The sequence below is a fragment of the Myotis brandtii genome, unplaced genomic scaffold, assembly GCF_000412655.1.
Source record: "Myotis brandtii unplaced genomic scaffold, ASM41265v1 scaffold686, whole genome shotgun sequence".
In the NCBI taxonomy this organism is placed as follows: Eukaryota; Metazoa; Chordata; class Mammalia; order Chiroptera; family Vespertilionidae; genus Myotis; species Myotis brandtii.
Window position 1 is genome coordinate 346,890 of NW_005370683.1, and position 13,612 is coordinate 360,501.

A 13,612-nucleotide genomic window follows, 5' to 3' on the forward strand; every position below is an offset into this window, starting at 1 on the left:
ACCAGCAGTTGGAATTATCAGTGTTTAGAAGATTTTAGCCATTCTAATCAATGTGTTGTGGATTTTTATTTGGGTTTATTTTTTACTCAAAGAGGTCAGTCTTAACCTCAAACAATGTACAACTAAATACAGATCTTAGACATCAGCAAATTATTGCCTACAGTTTATTTTTAAATCAAACAAAAAAGTCAACATACACAGCACACTCATACCCACATTTCCTCCAACCACTGCCTCATCTCTGCTGCCATTTACAACTAAGCTCCTCTAAAGATGTAACTGTACAGACAGTCCTCGGGTTACGTCAGACGCGAAGTATGTCATTTCGTGGTTACGTCACCATCTCCCATTTATTTATTTAAAAAAAGTTCCATCATTTTGACGTATGTACATGTGTGCTTTTTGTTTTTTATTATTTATTTACCACAAGTAAAGGTCAGGAGTTGTTATCTTTCTTTTAAATTTTTTTACTGTTTCACTTCATTACTGTTGTGTATGTGCTCCATGGGAGTGACATAGGTGCTTCTGTAGGTGGGTTCCAACTTACGGTGAAAATCGCCTTACGTCGCACCGTAGGAACGGATCTCCGACATAACCCGAGGACATACTTTACTCACTCCTCTTCCACATTCTCTTGGACCTACTCCAGTCCACCTGGTCCCCTCTTGTCATGTTCACCAACAACATCCACCTTGACCAATCCAATGGTCACTTCTCAGTGCCTATTTGCCCAGAGGTCTACTCATTCCCCTTCATGAAAGTCATGAAAGACTTTCTTTACTTGGCTTTGAGATCTTAAACTCTCTCTTGGTTTCCACATAGCTCAATACCCTAGTCACCAGTGAATATTTAACTTGATACAGCAAATGATTATGCCAATTCTTTGAAAAGTTAAGTAAACAGTTTCTTAAAATTCCTGAGAATTCCACTAGCTTTTGTGCTCATAAGCCTTCTACTTAGTTAGAAATATCCCAATAGGTTTTTCAAAGATTTGCTTTGAAGACTAGAAATCATAATCTTGCTCATCAGCTCATCATTTCAATATCTATCAGTCCTTATAAGGTAGGGGAAGTTTTATCCACCATTTTGCCCTGCTTTTGTAAGAGACAACGTCAGATAATTTGAGTAATGTACACACACAAGATTGAAATACTTTAATAATATTGTTATTCAAATTAAACAGTAATTTCCATTTATTCAAATAATTTTTAAGTGTTCTAAATGATTGCTGCAGATAATTTTTCACTATTGTTGTTTTGGCTATTGCTCAATATTCAAACGAAATGGTTAACTCCTGCGAAAGGGGTGCAGATATCCATAAAGTGATTTTCTGTAACAGATGAGAGAATAAATAAATTAGAAAATGTAAATCAATATAAAGAAATTTAGTTATAGTTGAAGATATTAGAATTAACATATGATACTATAAAGATAATCAAATGTGATCAAGTGTTAAGGGATAACTTAATTATTTACATGTAATGTATAGTGTACAATTTATATAAAATATATCCAATACATAATATATATTGGAGTAAATTACAGTTATCAAGTGATTCATACACTCTAAGAATATAAGTTTATGGAATATTCCAATTAAACAACTTATTTTACTCAAAAGAGATCTTTGTGCCCTACAGAACTTTATCAAGTTCTTCTGGGATTTTTTTCTCTTAATCAAGATCACCCACACACATACATGAAACTAAAATTTGTGAAACTAACTTCCCAATAGAGTTGTTTCTGTTTTTTTGACCTATCAATCATTTTTCATTTATCAGGAAAGAGAAAGAGCACAGAGGGAAAAGGAAGGACAGCTCTGATTTCCTGTCACTTCCTTACTAATTGCAACATCATTCTAAGACATTGTTTTTCCCTCTTTGAAGTCTGGATGATAATACTGGCCATACAGATCTACCCAGGAGCATGTCGAGAATCAAACAAATTCATGTTGCTAAAGTCTTCTGTAAATCATAAAACTTCAAATAAAGAATTACTGTTATGATTAGCATATCAAACAACTTACTCAACAAAATCCCCCAGATTGAAATTCCATTCAATTAGGAAAAAGTAAGTTTTTAATATATTATTATTTAAACTAGACGCCCAATGCATGAAATTTGTGCAAGGGGCTTGGCCTCCTCCTTCGTGGTGGCTGCCTCTGCCTCAGGCCCCCGCCGCTGTCTCGGCTTCTTAGGGAAGGTCGTCCAGAAGGTCATCCAGTCTAATTAGCATATTATGCTTTTATTATTATAGATGACCCTGTCATCAATTACTTTTTAATTTTACAGAAGGGAATGAAAAGTCGGTATCTTAAGTTCTGTGTCACTGCTCTGTATAAGTATTAAAGACCATATGTTGCATTGTGTGATAAAGGTATTAGAAATACAATGAAGACTTCAGAGGCTTTGAAATCTGTAGATCCCTCCTCTATTTAGGACTTTGGTGTCTATTCTGCTTGCTATTAAGTTCTTAGGGGTGGGGATTATGTCATATTTATAAGCATGTTTTTATAGCAAATACAGATTTTAAAACTCTTAATAGGAGCCCAATAAATAAATATTTCATTTCCAAATGGAACAGAATAGAAGAGCTGTGAAATGTCAGGAGTTTCAAGGTCAAAACTTAGTTCTGTCAATTATTAAAGTACATGACCTTGATAAGTAACTTCACCTCCTTGGATGCTCAGTTTTGTCATCTGTTAAATTAAGGAATTGAAATACAGTCCATCCAGAACCTTCCACTTCCAATTTTCTATCAGCTTTTATTCTCATTTATTTCAGAAGGAAAGAGCTGTGAAATGTCAGGAGTTTCAAGGTCAAAACTTAGTTCTGTCAATTATTAAAGTACATGACCTTGATAAGTAACTTCACCTCCTTGGATGCTCAGTTTTGTCATCTGTTAAATTAAGGAATTGAAATACAGTCCATCCAGAACCTTCCACTTCCAATTTTCTATCAGCTTTTATTCTCATTTATTTTAGCCACTCATTTATCCTTTCTTTATGTTATATTTAGCGAGGAACACCCAGCCTTACATGACATCATTTGTGATATTTAACACAACAAAGTTTCTAGACCTGACATGTGCATACTTTTAGCTAGAAATATAACTCTGTGCTAATTTTTCTTCCTTGAGTTTCAGAAACATGCAAGTTATTATTTTAGAAATGTGATCTGTGCCTTTGACAAGGAAGTAACATTCAGGGAAAATTCAATTATTAGCCCTAGAGATTTAATAAGGAAAATCTGCCTGTTAAGTCAATAGTGTTTAAACCTTACCCCGTTGGAATTATACTGCATTCTGTTGCTTGGGATGGTTTTCCCATTCATAAAAATAACATTTGGCTTTGAAGTGAAACCAAGGATCTGAATGGTGCTATATGCCAGAGTAGTAATTCCATTGTAGCCATTTTTTATCACAGTTGCTTTCAGAGATCTCTGTTGTTAAGGGAGAGAGGAAAAAATGTTAAACAAATAATGATAATGCACAGAAATGTACAGCTTAAAGTGGTATGGAGAATTGCCGATACTTTTAAATACTTCTTACTTTGAAAATCCCTTAAAATATACTTTCTTCATATAAATGAACTATTATGTCACGGCAAATGCTGAATGTTTACACTTACATTACTGAATTTGTATTCCACATAGAAGTACTCTCCCTTTTCAACAGAATCTGCAAAACAAGTATTAGCGTTAGAAAATAAAGGTCAATTTTATCTTTTACTATGTTTTTTAATTTAAATGCTGATCAATTAAACTCCTATGGCCACAAGTCTTGGCTAAACCTTGTACTTGGAATCCTCTAAATTACCTAGCAATTGCTGAGGGGGGAAAAAGTGAATAATCAAACTTACATTTCTAATGATGGCCTTTGGAAAATGCAAAATAGGTAACCTCATCCTCTTACCTTGCCTCCCACGTTCCTCCTCATTTTCCATACTTACTTTATATGGAAAAATAGAGAGAAAGGAGCTTTGTTTTAGACATGTTTCAACACTTTAATTTAGTACAGAGGGATATAGCATAAAACTTTGTAGACAACCTCCTCCCACATTTCTCTTTACTGTCCATACACAAGCTCACTATCACAGACAGAGGTATCTGTCTTTTTCCCTGGTTCTCTTTTGATTTGAATTCCTGTCCTCTAAAATTTAAAAACAATCTTTCAAGTGTTAGTGATTTAATCAGTGCTTCCTGAAGTGTTCACTGGGCGGGGGGAAGGGAGGAATGAAAATGGACACAAAAGACTGCCGATTTCCATGAAAATACAAGCATTGGCAGCCTCTGTACACTCTCAGTTCCTACCACAGAACCAGCCATATTGTCTATACGTAAAATTAGGAGTGCATCTGTCTTTTTACCTTTACATTTCCTTTTTCACATTCTCTTTTTCTACCTTTTCACCTTCCTTATAAAAAATGTTTATCCTTCTGTGTTTCCTGCTTATGAACGAGGGGCAAGGAAAGAAAGATGGATGTAAAGTCAACTAATATGGTGACAGAAGAAATGTTCTCAGCAGTAACATATGCACAGGCATTATCATCTCTTTGGAATAGTGCCCATTTCTTTGAAAACCCATTTATGATTTTCAAAATGTGACTGCTTTGAATATATTTATCACTGTATGTACAGTACTTATCTTCTTAACAATATAAGTCATTTCTATTCTTCCAGGGAAAGTCTTTTCTGTAGTTTTCTGATCTATGAGATTATGGAGAAAATGGGGATAATAAGAGATAAATAAATAAACAAAACCATTGATATTGTGCCTTAGCCAGCTAAATCTTTTTTTAAAAAAATTCTCACCCAAGGACATGCTTAGAGAGGAGGAGAGAAGGAAGAAAGGAAGGGAGGGAAGAAGGAAGAGAGAAAGAGAGAGAGAGAGAAAGAGAGAGAGAGAGAGAGAGAGAGAGAGAGAGAGAGAGAGAGATTGGTTGCCTTCTGTACGTGCCCTGACTGGAGATTGAACCTGCAACCCAAGTATGTCCTCTGACTGGGAATTGAACCTGACCCCTTTCAGCCCACAGAATGACAGTCAAGTAATTGAGCCACTCCAGCTGGGCATAGCAGCTAAATCTTGACCTGTTTTCTCAGTTCAAGCTATACCCCTTTCTCTACTACACATAAGTCTTCAAATTATGGTTCATGTCTCCCATCATAGAATCTCAACAGTTCTTCCTTCCTCTAGCCTAACATCTATGCCACCAGAGCCAAGTTCCTACAAATTTCTATTGAAAGTTTGACTCCTTAAGACTAGAATCTCTATTCCTTCCTAGGTGAGAATAAATTAATGAGAAAAAACTTATTGTAGCATACTAATAAGTAAATGTTGTCTCCTTTCAGGTAACCACAGTGTGATTTGTTATTACCTTCTTGGAGATAATGTATAATGTATTTCACCTTCTTAATGATAATGGTCTCACCTGTGTGGATTAACCCAGAAGAGTAGCCAGATCTGTTCAGGTTCCTGGACAGTAATGTGGGTGAAAGCAGAATCTTACCATGGTGTCTATTATATCAAACTTACTGTATTGGTTTAGAGCTCCAATTTTTAATTTAAGTGAAGTCATTTTGAAATTCAGAACATTCCAACTGTTGTACATGTTGGTCTACTTACCAATAGAGTCACCATCATCCCAGAAAAGAGAGCCAGATGCTTCTCCATGTTCATCTAGAGCAATTATGAGGCTAAAAGGATTCAACCGGCTATAGAAAAGAAGAAAATTTGTATTTTCAGAGTGAGAAGGACCTAACTCCTATCATCTCATGGAACCACCTAGAAAAATGTTGAGTCTTTTCTTAAACACCTTTACCAAATTTCCACTTCGTTTATGTTTGAATATCTCCAGTGATAGGAAACTTAAAACATCCTTAAGTAACTTATTTCTGCTCTGAACTGCTCAATCTGAGGGGAAATGAGTGATTTCAATAGCATAGGCCTCTTAAGTGTGTCCCACTTTAAAAAAAAAAAAAGCTAAGGCTTATATAATTAATAAAGTAATAAAAATAAATACTATAACATGCTTATTGAAGGTACACCCCTCACTCTCTGACTTGTCTACAAAATTTCGAGTCTTTGGATCTGGAAACCTGGGAGCTGATTTTAAAGTATGACCAAAGGGATTCCAGGAGAACGGAGCTTGAATAGTAATTCGGAGAGTCTGCTCTGCTTGGAGTTGTATTAACTCTCAAGAGCAAGGATGCCAGAATCTATGTGCCCTCTTTTTGTGATTCCACAATGGAGACAGGACTCAAGGATTTGATCCTAATCACTTGGCAACCCAAAATTGCATAGAGAAAAGAACTGCACAGTGCAAGTGATAAAGCAATCTTACTTTTGGAGAAGTTGAGTTACAGTGAGAATACCTTAAGGAAAATACTTTGGTTTTATATACAATATACTTATTTCATTAAATTGTTTCTATTAAAGTGAAAATTAAAGCATGAGACCCTCTCTTCTTTCTTGGAAATGAACTAAAATATATTAACTTGAAATCAAATGAATCTATTTTGCAAGTTAGTGCTTAGAAACTATAGATCTATTATATAGTTCAAGGCATCCTCAGGGACCTTTTTAATATTTCAAAATGTCTAGCCAAAACTCTTCTCTAATAATGATGCATATTTTTAGATGATTTTATTTTCAATTAATGCCAATTAGAGATTTTGATCTGCTATTATGAATCTTTGATGTAAAATAGAAATATAAAATAATTATTATTATTACTAAAAATTCTGCTTGTTTGCTAGGCAAAGTCTTTGATTACATATCTATGGAGGGAGAAAAGGACTAATTAACATAACCTGAATGGATAAAAGCATGAGGACCCTGACCTAGCCTTCATATAAAACCTAGGAGAGAATTCATGAATTAAAAACCCCTGGCTATCTTTAAAATAACAATGGGAAGATATTTAGGGCTAGATAGCTTAGAGCTGGATGAAATGCCCAAGCATATCATCTGCTAATCTTTCTCCTTTTTTCTTCTGTTCCTTCTCTTATTTTTCTCTCTTTCTCTCACATACACACATGAACACACTGACTCATACATACACATGTACAAACACATACATAGACCAATAATTCATTGCACCACTGATTGAGCCACCTCCTGTCAGTGGTCTCCTACTCATATACAACCCCTCCTCAGACACTAATAAGGAAGTTTGACTACAACAGGAAGGTCAAATCCCGAGCTCAAGGTGAGGTCTCCTGACAGAATGTGCCTACTACCTCAGCACTGTTGTTCTGGCTGGAAACTGTGTTGGCAGAATATATCCTCCACGAATGAAAAGGGGAATTACATCCAGAGGAGCAGGAACTTCAACAGACTTCTTCAGCCAAGAAGATGATACTTGCTCCCCCTAGCACAGAACAAGCCAGAGTTAACCACTCCAATTACATCACTGGTAACAAGAAATAGATTTCGGGAGACACAGGAAGTTAAAATCCAAACTTCTGTTGAAATGCAACAGAGCACCATGGAATTTACTAATAAAAAGGGTGACTTAAATGTCTATGTCAGTGTTTTTAAAAAAAGGAAAAAAAACCTTACATAAACTCCTTTTCGTAAAACACATGAAAGCAGCAGTCATCAGTATATACTAATTTTAGCATTTCAACTCTATAAGCACATTTACTTACTAAAAAGTTAAACGGCAAGAATACAAGTTAACTTTGGGCTCCAAAGTGTTAAAATTTGATGTAATAATGCTTTTGTGTGAGCATTTTTGTTATACTCTTTTTTAAAATCAATTTTATTAAAACATGAAATGTAATGCAAATATTTAAGAAAATGTATGAAGCATCTCTACAGAATATTGTTTGAAAACCACTGGTTTAATTGTTTAAGATACTATAATAACCTGACCATGAGAATGGAGAATTCATAATACCACTTCCACCAGTCACAACTAACTGATCATTTAAAAATAGATTGTATGTCCTTTCTTCAAATGTGGAAATAGTCTTATCCTATCATCTAAACATATTCCCATAAAAATTCCTTGAAGACTGGGTGAAATTAGCTAATGCTCATCAAAACATACTAAAAGAATGGGAGAAGAGAACTCAGTTATAGGAGAGATGTCACATTGCTTCCCTCACATTCCACTGTTCTCCCCCATCATGGAGAGGATAGCCCCCACTGGGTGTAACTTATGCAGAAAAGTAGTTAGATCAATGAAATTATCATTCTTAAGAATTTGAACTATAAAACATGGAAAAGAGCCTGCCACTTATCATAGAAGCACAAAGGATGTATTGAAATATGTCCACTATAAAATAGAAGGTCAAAATTTTACAAAATATAACTCCAAAATATAGAGTCCTTTAGACGCTGAAGATCTTTGGAAGCCAGTTGTTAATAAGACAAAAATGATACCTTGGAATTCTGAGTCCTGGTAATGACACAACATGGGCTGAAATTTCACAAACTTGCAATTGAATCCTGAATTTCTCCAGGAAATCCAGTGCTTTTAGAGTTGCTGGTCTTAGATTTCCATAAGATTTCTTTTGTCATTTCATATGTATTCCTATAATAAACCTCATACTTGAGCAAGCTTTCTGCTTCTTGCAAGATAAAGTATCAGATTCATAAATTATAGTATCTCTTACACTCTGCTACAAGAAAATATCACTATGTAGAGTCATTTGCTTTTAAGAATTTGTGTGTGGGTAAAATAAATGTCTACTCTACTTCTAAAAAAAATCATTCTATCTCTCATCTTAAACATATGCCAATCTATGGCTGAATTCTACCATTTTGAGAGGAGTAAACAATTGTTTTTTTTTAAAGTTTTCCAAAGAACTACAGCATCAGAATTATACAGTCCAATGCTCTAGAAGTCATATAAAAATTAGTGAACCCCTGCTGGAGGGGCGCAGTGGATTGAGTATCATCCTATGGAGTAAGAGGTCCCGGGTTAGATTCCAGTCAGGGCACATGGCCAGGGTTGTGAGCTCAATACCCAGTAGGAGGCATGCAGGAGGCAGCTGATCAGTTTCTATTGCTCCCTCTCCCTTGCTCTCTGAAATCAATAAATATATACATATATATTTTTAAAGTGGGAAAAAGCATGTAAATCTCTGAGTTCATAGATTATATTATTTTTTCTATAAAATACATACTGTATAAAAGTCAAACCAGGACGCTTCAGGAAAATATACATACACAGATCTTGCTCCCTGTGAAAAAAGAAAACATTTGACTTTTCAATCCTCTTTTTAATTAAAGTATTCTAGTAAAAATCATTTGGTTCTCTGGACATTGAATCCTATCATATTTATCATTAAAACCAAGTACTATTCAACCCAGACATGATTATGCAGTGGGGCTAGAGAATCTCCATGAAATATGCATGATTTATCGGAAAATATGTTTCATGTCTAGATTATGGCACGTTAATGTACACTATTGATAATTTTTTCTAAAAAGCCAAATTGGGTTTGCTATATTTCAAAATATTGTTTCAGTTTAATGTAGATATATTCTCTTACTAACAAGGTAATTACTTTGTGGCATTTTAGTTCAATGGCAATTGTGATGTACTTATTAAAATGTAAAATATGCAATATTTATCCATTTATTTTAAAAAATTTTGAGTTCTTACTAAGTACAGGTTTGTTCTTCTGTATGTTACATATATTATTATGTGTACATTTCAGATTTATATACATATATGTATATGTGTATATATAAACATAGGTAGTAGACCACATTATTATAGGTGGCCTATATTATTCTTGTGTATGTTTGTGTGTGTGTTTTTAGATAGAGCTGTGGTGAATTCAAGAACAATCCAAAAATAGAGAAAATAGTTGCTTTGAAGAATCCCATAAAGGCCCAACTTCAGTTCTTGTGTAACTATGACAAGTTCAAAGCTAGTGAAATTTGACATAATGAACAGGCAGCCTTGAAAATATTTTTTCTACCTCTGGAAATTCTAATACTTAGTCCTGAAAGTTGGCACTGGTTTGTTGTCAACACATTCTCATGACATCCATCCTGCCTGTTCTCCTGCATGTGTGGCTTTCACCCCCAGTTCTCTCAGATTATAGTCATGTTTTCCCTCTCTTTGTGACTAAAATCTGGGTAAGATAGCCATCTGGAGGAGAAGGAAAAATTAATTTGAAATAGGAATTTGTTTGTTTGTTTGTTTGTTTGTTTTTTCCAAAAAGGCTAATAAAAACAGCTGATATTCTCAGAATAGACTTTACTGCTATTACATTAGCATAGGTGACCAAAGTACTTTATTTCTTTTATATTTATATTTGGGGGTCAAAATCTTACTTCTGCAACTTATCTTGAGATCAATTTCAGAATCTCTAAATAGCAAAAGCATATATTTCAGTTTTATTGAGACTTATTTAACATGAGGTATATTTTACATTAGGTAGAATAAATATATAAATACATTGTTTTAAAATAAAAGAATGAAAATGAGGTAAGAAAAACAGGAGAATATGGCAAGCCTGGACTGGTTGTAAGTATCAAATGGCACCAAGGTAAACTACTGTGAATAACTATATTGTGCTGGTATAAAACTCTGGTCCTTACCTCTTCAAGTACTGGAGTAATCATTAAAGCTGGTCCCCAAAGGAATGCTCTGTCAATTCCATGAGTCTGAGGATCTGATGTAAATCTGGATTTTTAGGGTGAAAAATTATTCATTTAATCAAATTAATGTCTTTGCATAGATAACTAAAGTCTTACTCAACCACCTCATGTTCACCAAGAAAACCAAAAAGATAAAAACAGGGAAAGGTTTAGGGGACAAGCAGAGTTTTAGGAATAAAATCTCATCATCAAGTAAAGCAACTGAAATCACTTGTCCTCTCTGACCAGAAGATAAATGGGCATTAAAACTAAGGTCAAAACTATGGCAAGCAATCAAATTGTCTTCAGTTTTTGTTGTTCCTTTTTGCATCTTAAACAACCTTTAAGGATTCAGCATCAACCCCATCTCCTTCATAAAGCTGTCCATTCCATTTCAAATTGACCCTGCCTTTCTTTGAATTTTTATAGGTTATGCCACATAATTGCAACATACATATATAATGTTCCATATTATACTCAGTTACTTTCAACTCTGTTAGTTGCAACCTTCCCAGTACTCTGTGGGCAGGGACCATGTTTCATTCTTTTTCTATATTCCACACTTTTTAGACAGCAAGACACAACTTTTATTTTTGTTAGAAAATTTTTGAAAGAGTCTTCTTAATTAAATTCTTCAAATCTGTAAACTACTTCTAATCATAGTCAATGGAGAGAAAAACTGATTTGCATATTTATTTATCCCTCACATAATTCCCTTAGTAGGAGAACCCGGTTCCTAAGATCTATATGGTAGAAAATCTAAGACTAGAACAATTATTAAATGTGATTTACTCATGCATCAATCCTCGGACCACTGTATTTCCACTGACATGAGAATGGTAGAAGAGGGTATATAAGTAAGGCAGCAATAAGTATCTAATCCTTAATGCAGAACGGGAAATAGCAGCGAACTCTTCTCCAAATACCCCAGGGTCTTGTTCCTATAAAAGAGAAACATTTCAATAGACCTATTAACTGAAATGGGAAATTTTAAGTGTTACTTTTTTTTTTCTCTCTCTTTAGTGGTTAGGGAGAAACAGAACATTTAAAAAATATTATTTCTTTCAACTTGAAAGCCTTTCACAATAGTAGGTTATTGCAGAGTTGTTTCTCAAATATATTACACTAGAGGCCCAGCACATGAAATTTGTGCACTTGGGGGGGAAGGTCCCTCAGCCCACCTGCGCCCTCTCGCAGTCAGGGAGCCCTCGGGGGATGTCTGACTGATGGATTAGGCTCGCTCCTCATGGGGAGTATTAGATTTATCAGGGTGATAATTTAGTGAGTTATATAATGTCTAATCACTAAGTTGTACACCTGAAATTAATATAATATTGTATGTCAACTGTAATTGAAAAATAATAAATTATTTTATGTAAAAAAATGCATTTTCAAGGACAATTTTAGAGAAACTATTTCTCCAACATTCATTTTTAGTTATTCTCTCACAGTTTTTTTATAAAATCAATAACATGCCCTGACCGGTTTGGCTCAGTGGATACAGCATTGGCCTGTGGACTGAAGGGTCCCAGGTTCGATTCCGGTCAAGGGCATGTACCTTGGTTGCAGGCACATCCCCAGTAGGGGGTGTGCAGGAGGCAGCTGATCGATGCTTCTCTCTCATCGATGTTTCTAACTATCCCAACATAATTTTTTTAAAAAAACCAATTATATATTTTGACAACTTTGTTTTAAAAGTTTGATTTAATTCATATTTTTATGATTCTATATGTACTTTCAAATCCCAGTTCTTAAGTACAAGTTAATATGACTACTGTATAGCAGCTACCATTTTACATTAACGCTCACTCACCTTCATCCCAATTGCATTATGGTTTCTGGAAAAGGGATAAAATGCCCCAAGTTGCATCCAACGAAGGCAAAGTTCATAAGTTGTCTCTTCATTAAACCCACATATATCAGCTCCAATCTGGGGAAAGATTTTTATGACCTCAGAATATATCACTTATTACTTTTGCCAATAAAACCTGCACTGAAAATTTTAGGACACATTATTTTTAATTTTTACTGTGGAATCTAAAGATGGAAAGATCCTCTTTGAGAAAAATATTTGGAATAAAAAAGTGATAATTCCCTCTTGCCCACCTTGATTAAAAAATATACTATGGGCTATATGACAGTATAAGTGCTTTAGGTAATCCAATATTCCGACAAATGCTTCCCCCACCCCCCACCCCCGCCCAAGTGCAGTACTATAAAGTCCCTGCCTCAATATGGAAGTTAAAGACATAGAACATTTAGCTAATCCAAATTCTTAGTGGCTAACCACTCAGGCTGGAGCAAAAGCCTCAGGATTATAGCACCTGATTATGCTCTCCCTTTTATCATATAAAGTTACAGATACTTTGCTTCCTTATATCTAAGGGGGGTCTCTCTAAGTCTCCAAATTGTTTTATTCCAGAACTCTTTTTTTCTCTCAGAAATATTATATTTAACCCCCAAACTCATTTAATGTTGAAGTTTGTAGGCAAAAAACAGCATGAAGAAATAAAGCATGCAGTCATAAAACCTGTCACTTGTAATAAAAAAGTTTTACCGTGACCAAGTGTCTTACTGACACCAACAACTACGGGGGTTGTAATCTACTCTTCTAAAACTCTAAAATTTTCAGTGGAGAAAGACCAGGTCATGCTCCCTTCCTCTATGGATCTGCTTATATTATAACTTTTGCCTCTGTCAGGTTCTAGTCCAGACAAAACTTGAAGCTGTATTTCACTTTCAATATTTATCTCGCAATTCTTTGAAAGTACCTAATCCATCACTTGAACAACAAATGCAATTCTCACAGAATTTGAGTACACAGCAATTTTACTTGAAGCTTTCCAAAATAAGACAAATATTGCCCTATATGTTATTCTTGTAAAAAGTCATTTGGATATGGGGAATCTGCTACAATAATACTTTGAAATTTGTTAACATAGCAAATTCTTTCATAGCTAAATTGTTTATCACTAGGGCTTAGATAAGAAAGTATTTTGCTGTGTGTTTG

At 34.7% G+C, this 13,612-nt stretch overlaps 1 protein-coding gene across 1 annotated transcript in view; it reads right to left on the minus strand.

Moving 5' to 3' along the window:
* Nucleotides 1-1,232: 1,232 nt before the first annotated feature.
* LOC102254846 (sucrase-isomaltase, intestinal) overlaps nt 1,233-13,612 on the minus strand; it is an 81,777-nt gene continuing 69,397 nt past the window's right edge. Inside the window, exons 15-23 of the mRNA XM_005881677.2 lie at nt 12,416-12,532; nt 11,395-11,543; nt 10,564-10,648; nt 9,135-9,191; nt 7,239-7,369; nt 5,623-5,711; nt 3,629-3,678; nt 3,282-3,440; nt 1,233-1,330 (exon numbers count right to left, since the gene is read on the minus strand). Of these exons, the coding sequence (XP_005881739.2) occupies nt 1,268-1,330; nt 3,282-3,440; nt 3,629-3,678; nt 5,623-5,711; nt 7,239-7,369; nt 9,135-9,191; nt 10,564-10,648; nt 11,395-11,543; nt 12,416-12,532 (900 nt within the window). The 3' untranslated portion in view covers nt 1,233-1,267. The remainder of the gene's footprint in view (nt 1,331-3,281; nt 3,441-3,628; nt 3,679-5,622; nt 5,712-7,238; nt 7,370-9,134; nt 9,192-10,563; nt 10,649-11,394; nt 11,544-12,415; nt 12,533-13,612) is intronic.